The sequence below is a fragment of the Podarcis pityusensis genome, assembly GCF_964106645.2.
Source record: "Podarcis pityusensis genome assembly, chromosome: 11".
NCBI classification, from domain to species: domain Eukaryota; kingdom Metazoa; phylum Chordata; class Lepidosauria; order Squamata; family Lacertidae; genus Podarcis; species Podarcis pityusensis.
In genome coordinates this window covers 39,317,653-39,333,475 of record NC_138036.1, presented here as the reverse complement: position 1 = coordinate 39,333,475, position 15,823 = coordinate 39,317,653, and the positions used below count along the sequence as shown (strand labels likewise).

Genomic DNA, 15,823 nt, shown 5'->3' with positions numbered 1-15,823 from the left:
GCTATCATACTGAGAAATAATCTACCATAGGGCTAATCTAGAAGAAAAAAAATAACAGAACACCACTTCTTATTGCCTATCACTCCTAGGTGAAACCACTCAAACGTGTCATTAATGATCTACAGCCCACACTGTACAATGCTGCTTACCTGTCGTGTGCCCTGGGGGGGTTGTTATTTCTAGCAGAAAAGGCCCCCAACCTAAAATAGCTACTCTTCAGCATTAATGGGTCACATAGCAGGAAGACAGGGAGCAGGCCTTGCAACAAATCCAGATACAAACTTTGTTCCCATATCTACTCAGATGAAAGTCCAGTGTATATAACAGTTGTATTAGCAGGCGGAGAGTTAACATGCTAGGGGATACTGAGCCAGGTGAATTTTTGCTTGTTACACATCTTACACAAAAGCCCCTGGATTTAATAATGCTATCAGTCAGGATAACCTGTTTTGCTGTTTACAATTGGGCAGTAATTTCCATTTCTCCCCCGACGTAGCACCATCCTGAATTAGCAGACAAAGCTGTATTTAGATATTAATATGTCCTGTGTAGGGTTAATTATCTAACCCACCCACCCCCCTTTTATGAGTCTTAGTGTTCTCTACTTGAAATGTGACTATGGAGATACAAATGTGATGTAGTTTTATTTAGTAAATATTTCCATATGCAACACTCACCAGTGGGCGTCAGACCCTACTTTTCCTCCTGTTTTCATGCATGAAGTGTTCAGCTGTATAGCAGGCAGAAGTTCAACATGCTGGACATTGTACCTGCTGAATTTTTGCTTGTCACGTTGGTAATTCAGAGACTAAAAACATAAGCTACCTGCCTGTACACCTGACCAACTTTTTTTAAAACCAGTGATATTGCATTGGGGTGATTGCTGCCTTTCCCAAGTGGCAGAATGGTCAGTCTGAAGCCAACTCCTACCTTGTGGTAAAGGTAGATAGTGTAACATAAAGAGTATTTTGGCCTCTGCAATATTGAAGAAGCATGACGACTACATTCCAGGGTTCAAAGGCTTCTCCAGTTACCCATTTATTCCATTTGCCACTGAATGCATGAAGGGTTGTTTTCTAATATAAAAAAATAGCGCTGAATGTTTGGGGCATTATATGCTCATTATGAGCAGTGAATTAAATAGGCATGGTTTTGATATGTGGATTCTGTCAAATGGAAGATGAAGATTTAGATTTTTGTTTAACAATTACAGCTCTACTTGTGCAAATCTGAGCAAGTCAAGAGAACAAACAGCATGAAACAGCTTACTTTAAAAAAATTGTTTAGCAGAAACCTAAAAAAAGATAGTGAGCTCATTTTACCCTAGCATAGAAACTAATCAAAATCAGTGCGCACACTTTAAAGATCCATTGCCACAATGGAAATAGGACAACACAAACACTATTATGCAATGCAGGGAGAATATTAGAAAAGCTGTAAAACGTATCTAAACCAGTATGTATCCATCTACCTTATAATACATATTAGTAATAATAACAATGAATGAAACCGCTGTGGGGACTGAACACCTTTGCCACTGGATATTGAGGCACAGTTTTCCAAGAAAGTTTTCACCTTTATTTTAACTAGCAATCTGCATTTTCCTTACCACCATATAATACAAACAATGCAAGTGAAGCATGGTGTAAGGTTGGCATAAAGCATTAACGGTTGTTGCAGTACTGCAGCAAGGTAGTGAATGAATGGTTGCTGTATGAAATGGTAGTAAATTAAAATGTACATCTTTCTCTGAGAAAAGTTCCACTTGGTCTGTACCATCTCACTGCTATTAGGAGCTACACAGTGGAGAGGAAAAAAAGACCATATGCTACTTGATTTCAATCAGCTGGTTAAGAAATTCAAATACTGAATTATTTTGACTAAAATATGCTACCAGAAATGTCATGCACATGCATATATATATATATATCTATATATACACACACATATACATAAATGTCTTAGACTTTTGTATTTCAAAATAGCCAGAGAACAATTTAGAGATATATGCAAGGCATAAAACATCTGGCAATAGAAGGAAAAAGAAAAAGAGAAAAGAAAAAAGAGAGATCTTCAAACATATGCACTGAAGGCCTTAGCTTTCTCCAAATAATTTAGATAGAAAGTTTCCCAAAACTAAAAAGGCAGGAAAAACATGAACATGTTTTAGTGGGTGTGAAAGCAAGGAGGGAATGGGAAATGAGTGAGAAAAGGCTTCTTCCAGCACTTTGGGTCACTAGAATTTTAAGCCTATAAGAAAAACATCTCAAAACCCACAGAACGAAAAAGTGCAGGAGGTCGGTCAGAATCTGTCAGCAAGAAGTGGTTCAGAATCATTAGAAGCATAGCCTGTATCACACGAAACATCTTTTCCAACATGAGGTTTTTTTTGGGGGGGGGGACCTCTTGTTATTTGTGCATGAGGAAACCACTTTGGTTAGTTTGTTACCATTATATGTGAACAAGGCAAAACAGACACGTACATTAACTTCACATACATGCATTGACACATACACTTTACCAGTACTGATGTTAGTGGAAAAAGTAATGTATTCTACATATCCCTTAGTAACCATATCAAGGGCTATTTCTAGAGTATTGCCTTTGTGGAGTACTGCTCAAATGCTACACCATACTGACCATTTCTTTGAGTAAATGCTTTTTTTTGCCGGGGGGGGGGGCATCTGGGCTCCTACTATCAGTATAACAGCTACAGATGAACTATAACCAGACATGTAAATTGCAGGTTTGTTTACCTATCACTACTTTTCTTTGTTAGTGTGCTTTTGCAGTTACACCCATGTGTGTAAATGAATGCAGTACAATTAAAATATATACATATAACAATCACCTTTTTTTTGCAGCAGTGGTTTGCCAATTGATTGCAAGCTTTAAGTACATTTTATGGGCCCTTTCTTACAAAAAATAATAAAGAAAAAAGAGTAAATCAGCATTGATCAGAATTAGTATTTTGGACACAAAACCACATCAGTGGAGCTTGCAAAAAGTCCTTGCTAGTAATAAAGGTAAAGGGGCCCCTGACAATTAGGTCCAGTCGCGGATGACTCTGGGGTTGCGGCGCTCATCTCGCTTTACTGGCCAACGGAGCTGGCGTACAGCTTCCTGGTCATGTGGCCAGCATGACTAAGCCGCTTCTGGTGAACCAGAGCAGTGCACGGAAACGCTGTTTACCTTCCCCCTATTTATCTACTTACACTTTGATGTGCTTTCGAACTGCTAGGTTGGCAGGAGCTGGGACCAAGCAATGGGAGCTCACCCCGTCATGGGGATTTGAGCCGCCAACCTTCTGATCGGCAAGCCCTAGGCTCTGTGGTTTGACCCACAATGCCACCTGCATCCCTACCTGATGAATTTTTCTTCAGCAGGGTGTTCCATAGACAAGGGGCCACCACTGAGAAGGTCATTTCTCAGCATCTAGCAGGGGCAATCAGAAGAGGGCTTCCCTCAAGGATCTCAAAGCATGGCCAGGAACATACAAGAAGAAGTGATCCTTCAAATACTGAGGCCCCAAGCCATGAAGGACTTTAAATGCCAAAGCCAGTACTTTGAATTGGGCTAGGAAATGTACTAGAAGCTAGAGAAGGTGATAAGAGTACTGGCATAATATGCTTGCATTAACATTCCCAGTCAGTAGTCTTTGCTGCCATATTCAGTACTTTTCCGGACATTTTCAAAGCTCAGTGTGCAACATATTATTGGGTGAAACTCAGTACTGTACAAGTGGAGTTCTTCTTCCTCACCTCCCTCCTGTAGTCTTCATGCCTCCCTTCAAATCTCCTAAGTTTTCCAAATCTCTGAAATAGAATTTTTGGGGTTACAGAGTAGGGTTGGGGCAAAGCGGGGGTGTGGAGAAGAAAATGAAGTCAAAGTGCATGTGGAAATCCATTCTGCTTACACATGGACATCATTGGATACAACCAATCATAGCAATCTAACAGGTGGTTACTGGGGCACAGAACACAAGGACATTTCCAACTCACCTTTCTCATGCAAAATATTAATGTGTCAGGCCTAAGTGTTTTCCAATATAAAGTGGTGCATGTCTACCGCAATTTATTTTAAATACTTGTAGTTTATTAGAACAGAAAAGTAAAGTGAGAGTTAAGAATTTATTATAGAATACACAGAACAGACACTATCTGTTGCTATTGACTCTTTTATTTAAGAGCAGATCAAAAATATGCCAAAGCTTTGGTTGTCTGGAATGATATGCACACTTAAATTATAACATTTTCTTATAGAAAAACAGTAAACATAACTTATACATTCAGAGGTGAGCAAGACAAACATTGTCCATATTATAAACTTACATTATAGATAATGAAATGTTTGCAATGAGTAGTTACGAATCTATTATATATTTGGTATCTTAAACCATACTTAAGAATTTATCATATGACCTCATATGAAATATGCACAGCAATGCAATGGCAAGTATAATTAGCAAATCCACTTTCATGGACAACTGCCAGGATGAGAATCAAAGCCTTTTTAAAAAACACAGAAAACAACAACAATTATATTTGAAGGTAGGTCTCCTGGTATTTAACAGGAAAATATTGCTGTTGATGAGAATCACATTAATATTAATCCCTGGGTTGGACTCAGACTAATTAACACTTAGAGTACACTCACTGAGAGATATAGGACAAGTTAGTTAAGCCTCATTGATTTCAGTGGGTCCAAACTTACTAAGCCTGGACCCAATCCATTATATTTTATAATGAAAATAAAAGGCATTCAATTAATCATGTCACAAAGGAAATCTTAGGACAATTGACAAACCTGAATATGTTTTGAAAGAACACCAAGATTTCTCAAGATTTTCATAGCACTAATAAAATCTTCAGCTGTCTTTAACTAACAGCAGAGATGAGAAGGACAATGATGGGAACATTAGCTGTATTGGTTTATGTTCAAGTGTTCAGTGCTGAAACAGTAATTATGTCGATTTGGTAATGCTACAATTTCTTTTAATTTCAAAACTTGACAATATAATCTGCACATATAGAAAGTTCCCAGCATGGAATATTAACAGACCAGCTGTTTCTGCTTTGATGAAGCCCTGTTATCCACACGTGAACTATGCTTTAAGCAGTATTCTGCAGAAATCTCTTGAAGAAAGTCATCTTTGCAACAAAATAGAAGAGCATTTAAGAAAAGTGTAAACAGGAAATTACTTTTAGGAGAGGAGCTCATAAAGCACAGACACTAACAACCAAAGTATATTTGAATGTCAAGGGTCTGGTGTAAACATGCAAAGAACAAGGAAATTAAAGGGCATGTCATCTGTACCCAGCATACCTATACCCAAACAAAAATTGCTCTCTTTGGAAATGTATTTAAAAAAGAGATGCTCCCAGGTAAAGACTGTGTGTGCCAGGTGTCAGTTTAGGCAACATACTAGTAATTAGCTCTTAATTCGCAAATACAATACAATAGAGACCTTTAATCACCTAAGCAGTACCAGAATTGTTAACCTGTACCTCCATATGGCTGAAAGCAACAGGAAGGCAGAGATATTTGCAGAAGCCACATTTAAGCTGGGGTAGGGATCAAAAAACAATATTTTGCACTCAGGTGTAAGACTGAAATACTATCCCTGACTTTAGCCCATTTAAGCAGGACTACCATGGAGAGGAGTCAAGACCTATGTCTTTTTCCCCCAGCACAGCTGCTGATGAAGGAGAAAAGATGTGACACAGATCACCACTGACAGTGTGTTCCTTAAGTTTGGTAGTGGGCATATGCCAGGCCCTTCAGAATTGGAAGCAAAATATTTCCCTATAAAACAATGGTCTCTCGTGTTGCAGGTGTTTTTTGTTCTAATGTTTACTATTTCATCTGCCTTTAAGTTACTTGGAGCCTTGAGAAGTTCCAAAGAAGGTATAGCTGTTCAGCCACTTCATATTGCAGTTTTCTGCTGTTTTTCAAAAACTGGAGCCAGGCTCCAATAAAAACTCTCTGTGAAATGAGTTTAAGCTGTTTCTTCCTCATAAAATAACACAGCTTTCTTTCTAACAATGAACCTTTCTAATATTACAATTATTATATTAGCACTTAAGTGGCTCAAAGTAATCTGACCTTTTATTTTTCAGGTAATGGTGTGTGCACCTTCAAAGTATGAGGGCTTAAGTGCTTTTCATTTATCATCCAGCTCTATTATGCATTTCTACCAGAGGGGAAAGAACCAACCACTGAGATGCTGTCACAGATTGACATTCATAAAGGCATCTGTTAAGCAGAGTCCTATTAATGTGCTTTGGTGATGAATAAGTTTTCATGTCCGGGCTTTAAGGTCTACTGTAGGGCAAAAAGGAAATGGTGGCTTTTTCTACCCCTCTCCTATCTCCCTATTAGCTGCTCCTTTATAATGCAAACCAGTATGGTAGGCTGTTTTGGTTTGTGCGTTAATTTAGGACAGCAAAGATGGTAAATGTCGTGTGCAGTTTCTCTGTTAAAAGATAACCATTTCCTTAAAACAATGGTGTAAACATCTTTGCTTTTCATACTTTAGAAACAAAGAAATCACCTTTCCTGAATATATACTATATATGCACTTCAGTAATTATTTTATATACAGGGAAACACATACTTACACAGAGAGAAATGAATAGCCTTTTAAAGCTAACTTATTTGTCTACAAAGAAATATACACTGCTAAAGATGGCATTGGCAGCACCTTCCAGTTTTCCTCGAACTGCTTCATTTCTTCTGAGACAGTTTAACCACCAGTGCTAAACAAGTATTGTTTTAACTCTTTTTTTGGCATTTTATGATGTATCAAACAGGAGGCGAAAAAACACTGGTACCTGCACACAAGCAAAAACAGGATCATGTTTCTTATGGTGAATAATAATGATAATAATAAAAACATGATCAAGACAAACAAGCATTTTAGTGTCAGTTAGCTTTCAGGAGGAGAAACTTAAAACACTGAAACCAATACAACTTTGGCTATGTCATGCCCAATATTACGATATCTCTGAAACTTGACAAAAATAAAATTAGGATGGGAGCCAGGGGGCAGTCTTTCCTTGGTCACTGTCTGAGGTGAATGGGAAGTTGCTGCCTCCCCTCTGCCGAAGCCTCACTTACTGAAATCATGTAGTTGCAGGTTCCAGTGAGATCTTGTGAGAGATCCATGAGATCTCGCTGGAGCCTCCAAACCGCTTCTTGTCTAATGCATCATAATGAGACAGAAAAATAAGACCAATCCACACCAAAATGCTCTCAAATTTCTTAAAGTATAAAGCAAAATGTTTCTGAACAATCTCAAACGGTTCTTGTTAATAATTAAGATGGATGTGAAAAGGTTTTTTTCAAGTATTACTTACTTGACATAGTCGAGGAACATTCTCGCCGACTCAAAGGGTCTTCTTGTGGCGTTGGTTGGATTTTTGCAGGGGTGTATGTATTTAAAGAGTTTTTTCTTGCATCCAGAAATGATGGCGAAGCTAAAAGGGTTAATAAAAGTTACAAAGATATTTTATCTTATTCTTTCTCAAGTAACTGGATGTTGTCAATGCTGAAGAAGCAGAGATTATATAAAGTATCAACAAAGGCTGTATTATTCTTTGAACAATTGCCTCTGAAAAGTGTGTACATTGTTTTTATGTGAATAGTACAGTGAACATATTATGCTCCAATATTTCTCTTCATCAACATGGATCTATAGGTTTCTGTCAACGTCATGTTTAAACTATTAAACAGTCATCTTTTTTGCTTCCAAGAAACCTATTTAGACAAACCTGAAAGCTGTCTACTAACTGAAGGTGGCATGCATGCACAGAAAATAGGTATCTGGCCAAATATGTATTTTGATATTTTTCTTATGTACTTCTTCTTTGTGTATGGCTTGCAAACTACTAAATTTAGCTATTGAAGAGTAGGATAATAAACTAGAGTAAGAGGGTCTAATACTGCCTGAATAAATAACTTTTTCCTCAGAGCATATTATCTCTGAGTGCTAGGTTAAGATACCTAACTCAGCTTCTACTCACTTTTTTGACTTAGTGCACCAAGATTTGCTAATTTAAAAACTGTTATGCTTCTCTTTACTGCTGTTTTCTACCACAAAGAACTTGAGAATTTTGCTTAAAGTTAGAGGCAGGTCTGGAGAATTTTAAATTTACAAAATCAGACATTTTGTGTTCCTTCATCCTAGCAGGTGTAACTTGAAACCCGCATTGCACCTTGGAATGTGAAATATATTAAGTCTGTTACCTCTTCCCATGCTCCATCTTGAGACCAAGCACAATGCAGGCTTCATGGTTTCAACACTAGGCCCATTTTTTGATCCCCTCACTTCTCGCTCTGCTTAAAACCTAGCCTGACAAAGAATTCTGGACAGCTCAAAAGCTTTCTCAATATTTTGTACAAGTTTGGATGCCCTAATAAAGGTATTGCCCTACTATGGAATTTGGGAACTTAGCATTTACAGTTAGTTACAGAAATATCAAGAAATCTGCATGGCAGTGTTCGAGCGGAAAGAGAATAATGTGCTATAGGCATCATAGTGTTCAGGGTCCAATAAGCTACTTCAAGTATACAGAGAGGTACAGTGGTACCTCGGGTTAAGTACTTAATTCGTTCCAGAGGTCCGTACTTAACCTGAAACTGTTCTTAACCTGAAGCACCACTTTAGCTAATGGGGCCTCCCGCTGCCGCCGCGCCACCAGAGCCCAATTTCTGTTCTTATCCTGAAGCAAAGTTCTTAACCTGAAGCACTATTTCTGGGTTAGCGGAGTCTGTAACCTGAAGCGTCTGTAACCTGAAGCGTATGTAACCCGAGGTACCACTGTATGTGCCAAGCAGGATCTTCATTTCCCCCACCTCAGCAACTCTATCTGAAGTTGCCTAAGTTTTTGAAACAAAGTTTCTAGCTTAGCTATGGGACATATGTGTGGAGTGGAGGGGTAGAATGGAAGCCCCACTTCTTTGGAGCTTAGCAGTTTTTAATTGCACAAATAAGTGTTGTCATTATACAGAAATTTTGCACAGCATACTTGCAGGGTATGTGTTATAGTCATATTGTGTGACTAATTTGAGTAAAATTGCATTCTCTTACACTTCCAAGGACAGCCAAGAAGACAGCTGCAGTGTGGGTGGTGTGGTTATATGCCAATTCATGGGGAAAATGAGGAAATACTTATTTGATTAAATCTGAAACAGTTTATCAGTCCCACACCGGGAAACACTAAATCCTAGTATTCAATGGATTGCCTATGGCCAGCAGCGTTTTGCAGTTTGCGAAATAAAAGACATAAAAGGTAATTACGCAGAGAAAATGTGGATGCGGCTTGAAATCTGTCGTACAAAGGAGAGGCAGCAATGGAAGCAAGAAATTCATCCACCTGCTTTAATGACAAGGAGTTATGGAGGGTTTCTAGAGGGCAGATTGAAGGCACCATGGAATACAATTCAAAGCCTGAAAAAGAAAACACAGACACACACACACCACATATTTCCAACATAAAAGGAAGCAACTGAGCAATTATAATGGCAAAGGTATGTTCTGCAGAAGTATGCTTAACAGGCCAGAATACAAAGAGACCCGTGCATGCCATGTGCACCAAAGCACTTCTGAACCCAGTGCAACTCTCCAGATTTCTGCTCCTTTTGCACTGCATCAGAAGCAGCTCCAGAATGATCACTTGACTTTCTGAAGGGAGTTTTCTCAGGTAGACACATGGCACATGCAGGCCTGCAGTGAGAAAGATGGAACCAAAAAGCCTCAAACATGATTCTGGCTCCATCCAAACACATGCAATCATACAGTAACACTTCAGATACTGAAACAATATGGAGCTGGACTAAAGGGTGTCAGAATTTCTTATATATGAAGCTCATGGTTCTGCATATACATAATATAAAAACATTTTTATTTAAATAAGTCTAAGGCAGCAATTTAACCACCACTTACACAGATGTAGACCTACTTATCCATTGTACTCTCCAATAACTCTAATCTAGGTTTTCATTCAATTTATAAATTTCTATATAAAACAGACTTAAGAAATCAATGAAGTAAAGGCTCAGCATGTCCCTATGTTACTTCCATAGGCATCAGAGCTGGCTCTTCAAGTCAAAACTCCTGGTCATCTAAGTCTGAAAGTACTGTTTTCTGAGAAGAAAGCAAGGACAACCCTCATCCAGGATTATGACAAGTTTCCTTAATATTATTTACATCCAGCTTCATTACTTTTATAACAGTTACTGTCAAGCCACAAATAAATCTGAAATCCAGGGTTAGGCATCATAAGTAAAAACATAATCAACCATGCATACCTGAACTAACGTTAATTTAAAACTCCATATGCGTACATAAGCTTTAAAAAGCACTTGTGAACTGATTCAGACAGCTCCCCACAAAAAAATTGTCCATATAAAGTTTCACTATTATAATTCCGAAAACAAAAACTGTAATTTTACTTAAGTTGCTAAATTTCTCTCAAGACCTTTTTTTTCAATGACATAGGTTTGCTAACGAAAAAGTATTCATGTTTTTAGTGCAAGGTACATTTAAATGTAATATGAAGTAAACTATAGTGAACTCCAAAACTAAAGAATTCAAATTCTTGTTATCTGAAATCACTTTTCTCTCCTTAAATTTCTAGAGAAGGAAACTTTGCAAATGAACATTTTGGTATCTTATTGAATTGTAGCAGTTAAGCCTCTGTGTGTGCTTCAAGTTAATTGTGTTTAATGCATAATAATTCTTCTAAGAATACAACACTACGCATGCAGGCAAGCGCGAACCCTTTCTTTGCATTACAGTAAATTCCACGAGAACTGCAGCTTTCCCTGACTGGAGAAAATCCACAAATGTGTATGAGTATCTATGTAAGGAACAATTTCATGGGACTATGGCAGGCTATTTTCTTTAAGTGCTCATGTCTATTTTGGTGCTTATAATTACCTCATGTCCAATAAATATCCTTTGAAACAGTTAAATCTGAAGCTCAATAGTGTCATTTATATTTCTGCATACTTCTTTTAGCTTTATTTACCTAGGCAATAAAAACCAACTATTCACTTGTGCACACACCCATCTTTTAGCAGCTTCATTACTGGATTATCAAGCATTGGAGAAATACCCTGAGACGTGTGCCGAGAGGCCATTTCCACTGGACTGAAATTGAAAATGGTAAAAACCTATTCATTTGTGTTCTTTTATTTTTAAAAAGACACCTACGTATTGGACAGTATGCCTTCAAATGTCTGATCTGCTAACGTGAGCTGACCTCTTAACATACCAGTTTCCATCAAAATGAAAGACAATGAAAGGGTTAGCGCAGCAACTTAGAAAGCCACCCTGCCGTCTTACATTCGAAAGCTATAAAGACATACCACTGGCGCCTAGAAATTCCTCAGAAGAAACCGACCAGCACCTAAAGAGGTCTGGATGTTCTGCACAGAGGCCCAGAAAATAAGTAAAGCACTGTCAGTAGATACTTGTTTCACCATGTATCTTGAACTCAAGATGAAAGGAAGGGGAAGACTGAAATGGTTTAGAAGTTGCATTGTTATCTTAAAGTTATGGAAGTCAAAGAAAAGAGGAGGCCCTCAGTGAAAGGTTAAGAACAAACAGTACGCCACGCCTCATTTTCAAAGCAGCTGGAGTGATCCCAAGTTACCTGAGGAAGTACATTTAGGCTTCTGAGTAATACATATAACCATGCAGTAAATTGTGAAAGTTGTGAGGATACATATTAATCAGATCACAGCAATCTGTATCAACACAGCTGTGATAAAAATATACAAATTTTAAGCACATACTATTTGGATAAAATGTGCTCTGCCAGCTATTCATGATATATTTCCCCCCTTTATTTGTAAATATTTATTTTTTAGCTCTCATACCTCAACTTTCAGCTGTTTTGCATACTAAGTTGAGCATATCTCTCTTTAGATGACTTAATTTTAGAGTCAATGTGCACATTTTTTTTTCATTTTCACAACTAATTCCATGTGTAGGTATGAAATACTGTAGTAATATTAGTAAAGATTATTTGCTACTGAAGCAAACCTATCATTTTATTATGATGATTTGGGAATAGACACAAATCTACAGCTTCATGAAGACATTATATTACCTTACCACTGAATTCAGTTAATAAACGGCTTTGGAAACTTTTGAATAAGGATAAAGAAACTGAGAGCTACTGTTTGATCTATGATGGAGGAGTGGCCAGCTCAGTTTCTGTGATGAAAGGACCAATTCAGTGGCAAAGCTTTGCAAAATGTGTTATATGTTGAGGCAGGATGGGGGCGGCTTCCAACAAAATATTAAACTATAATAGTCTGTTAAACATTAAAAGCTTCCCTAAACAGGGCCTCCTTCAGATGTCTTCTAAAAGTCTGGTAGTTGTTTTTCTCTTCGACATCTGGTGGGAGGGCGTTCCACTGGGAGAGTGCCACTACCGAGAAGGCCCTCTGTCTGGTCCCCTGTAACTTGGCTTTTCACAGTGAGGGAATGGCCAGAAGGCCCTCGGCACTGGACCTCAGTGTCCGGGAAGAATGATGGGGGTGGAGATGCTCCTTCAGGTATACTGGACCGAGGCCGTTTAGACCTCAGGAGGAAAACATAGCAGCAAGTAACTCATTACAGAAAGCACTTAAGCTGTCTGTATGAAAGGAAGGTGAAGCAAATCATTTGGTTACTGACAGAAATGTAGGGAACTTTGTTTTCAGTTAACTTTTATTTTGTCTAATGTGATTTCAAGAAGATGATAGCAAGTTCCAGTTGTTATTTATAATGAAATTCTGAGTTCACAGAGAGTAGGCTTAGCAGTGGTTGTTAGCTATGCTAGATAATCAGAATCTTCATGTTCAAAGGCTGTATACCTCTGAATCCCAGTCACTGGGGGACAAATAGAGGACAGACCACCACTTTCATGCCCAACTTAATGAGTTTCCCAGTGCCATCTGGTGGTTGCTGTTGGAAATAGAGGGCTAGAGAAAGTGGACCTTTTGGTTTGGTTTAGTAAGGCAGTTCTTACGCTGAAAGTTCAGAACAGAGATATCCAACACAGCAGGATGCCAAAGAATATGAAGGTGAAAGGAATAGGAGCTGTTTAGGATCAGAAAGCTTTTAAACCATACACTATGTGTACTAATTGGTTGTGTCATTAAGAAGACTGCGTAAAAATAGACATGGAATTCATTTAATTCCCCACCCCATCCCAAAAAGGATTTTGAATGTGTGAATTTTAAAAGACTAGATTATGGAATTAAAAAGGGGAAAGGGATTTAAATTATCAGAATTTCTAATAATTGACAATATGGCCATGTGATCAGCTGGAATCAGGGAGGATGATGGTGGACAGTACTATACACCCCATAGTTTGGAAGGGATGAAGCAAGGGGAATACTTTTTTTTTTTAAATAAAAGCAAAACATACCATTGGTTGGGTGTCGAGCAAATGAGATAGAAAACCTTTTAACAGCAGAACCACGTGTGGTGTCTGAGAAAGAGAAAAACAGGTACCTGAAATTCAAAACAGCTACCAAAAGAGGGATAATTCAAGAAAGGACAGAAGAGGGGAAAACAATGAAGAGGAGGTTAGAACTGAGTGGCATGCAGAAGGGATTGGGAGAGGTGCAAAGGCCAAAACAGGTTTAAAAGCAGGTAAAACTTTGCTGGTTGTTACTACTAGAGGTTTAATGGAGTGTATGGAAGACAAATACGGGTGAGCTTGTGATTTTGGCATACAGACATACATGGTTAGAATTGAATATCATGGATGTGACAGTAGGAGAAAGCTGAATGTTTCTTACCCTCAAGAAAGTTAACAAACATTGTAAAATGGTGGAAATCTGGTGCTGACATTTCTATTCTGCTTGTTACTCTGAAGCCCCAAGCCACACACTTTCAGGATAATTTTTAAAGTAATTTAACAAACATACCTCTTTTTAGAACTTTACAAATATTAATGAATCTCCTTTGATTTCTCTAGTTCTCAATAAATGGTTTTTTGTTCCACTTCAGGAAAGAATTACCAAATTAAATGGTTTTAAACATAGGTTGAACATAAACTTTTTTTTAAGTTGGTTTGTTACGGAAGGGAAAAAGCCCTCCTTCCATCGGTGTGCCATTAAACGCAATTAATCTCTGAGAAATAAAGGGACACTACAACCCTCTACAAATTAATATTAGTGATCGGTATTACAGGCTTCTACTCTGTAAGCAGGCCTAGGACTTTCTTTCAAGGTTTAATGTGTGCATATGAGTGGGTGGGTGTAAGTGCATGTGCGAAGGTGTGCACATACCATCTATGCAGCCAGAAGAAGTCAGCTTTTTACGATGAATACGAGCATAATCCTGTAGGTTAGGTGCACTTGAAGAACCCCCGAGCACCGAAGTGCTAAACAGGCTCGCACAGTGAGACCCTGATGGGAGTTAGAGAAAATACATACAGCAACCAGGTGTTCTTCTGTTCACATCGGGGATGCATGCAGCATGCAAGCATATCGCTCTTACCACACAAGAGGCTGCCTCTGGCATTGCCTTGAACAGGTTCACAATATGCTTATAAAGTCAGTGGTACTTTCAGGATGTAACTACCACAAATTACTGTGCTTCTATATATCACAATCCCCTTACTAATTATATACAAAGAGAAGGCTGAACTCTAATGAAGGGAACTTCCTTTTGTTTCCTGTTAGACTTGATAAAGGAAAAAAAAACACACTGCCTGATAGGTCAATGTAAAACAAAAAGGGATGGTTGAGGAAGAAACACAAGATTGAATATTTGCAGTTTATAACTGAATCTGTTAAAATGAGCACTGAACTCTGCAAAAGACAGAGATCAGCATGTTTTCATGTGGAAATTCCACTTAAATTCATGGGATGTGATCAAGTTTTCTTGCACGCGTTCCACTTGTGGCTTGTGCAGACATATCCCATTAAATGTGTTGAGTTTCTCAGTGTATTTTTAAAAGTTAATGGCTGCTCTAAAAACAAACAAACCCTGGTGTACTGACTTTTGCTGTCTGATATTAAAAACCTTGTTTACAAAGTATAATTCTCTACGTACTACAATATTGGTATCCTCCTCCCATAATCATATTTTAATTTACATTTAAAAACCTAAGAAAAGGGCTACTTTGGGTGTAATGTATTTTGGACAATCCCTTACCAATATAAAATTCTTCTCAATGGCACTTGCTCAGGAGAGGTTTCGCCTATCCTTGCCCTTTGAAACCTGATCTATTTGCTTTCTAATCAAGAACCACTGATTCAAAATTTCTGTTATTACCACTGACAACCAAACGGTGAGGAAAACATTAGTAGCACATGTGACGAAACACATCAATATAAATGTCTAATCTGTGGAGAAGCTTTGGAACTTAAGAAATACCTGCATTTAGATCAGTTTTCATCAACATGTACTGTATTGGCCTGAATACAAGCCTCATTTTCTGCCCAAATTCCGACCGTGAAAAGTTAAAGTGCGGCTCATATTTGCGACCTTCGATATGCAGGCAGGAGCGTGGCAAAGCGGCATCCGCCCTGTGCGTAGTCCCCAGTCCTCTCCCCAAAGGCCGGGAAGGGAAAGCACGAGGAAGGGGAAAGGTCGCTAGCAACGGAACACCCCCCCCCCAATATGCAGCCAGGAACAGCAAGGAATGGAGCGGCTTATATTCAGATTTTTTGTTTGTTTTCCCTCTCCAATTTTAAAGGTGCGGCTTATATTTGGGTGCAGCTTATATTCGGGCCAACACAGTATATTTATGTGGAATATCACAGAGAACAGGATTGTGCAATGATTGAAGAACATTAGAAAAATTAAACT

At 38.4% G+C, this 15,823-nt stretch overlaps 1 protein-coding gene across 22 annotated transcripts in view; it reads right to left on the bottom strand.

Annotated features, from left to right (window-relative positions):
- Positions 1 to 4,161: 4,161 nt before the first annotated feature.
- The window catches only part of PPIP5K2 (diphosphoinositol pentakisphosphate kinase 2), a 49,994-nt gene continuing 38,332 nt past the window's right edge, over positions 4,162 to 15,823 (bottom strand). For 6 of the 22 annotated variants that reach the window (XM_080972324.1, XM_080972327.1, XM_080972316.1 and 3 more), the window contains 6 exons: positions 14,296 to 14,415; positions 13,428 to 13,490; positions 11,374 to 11,433; positions 9,302 to 9,451; positions 7,359 to 7,478; positions 4,162 to 6,833 (listed from right to left, as the gene is read on the bottom strand). In XM_080972324.1, the coding sequence (XP_080828450.1) occupies positions 6,805 to 6,833; positions 7,359 to 7,478; positions 9,302 to 9,451; positions 11,374 to 11,433; positions 13,428 to 13,490; positions 14,296 to 14,415 (542 nt within the window). In that variant the 3' untranslated portion in view covers positions 4,162 to 6,804. The remainder of the gene's footprint in view (positions 6,834 to 7,358; positions 7,479 to 9,301; positions 9,452 to 11,373; positions 11,434 to 13,427; positions 13,491 to 14,295; positions 14,416 to 15,823) is intronic. The other 16 variants (XM_080972331.1, XM_080972333.1, XM_080972322.1 and 13 more) reach the window with 9 other exon arrangements.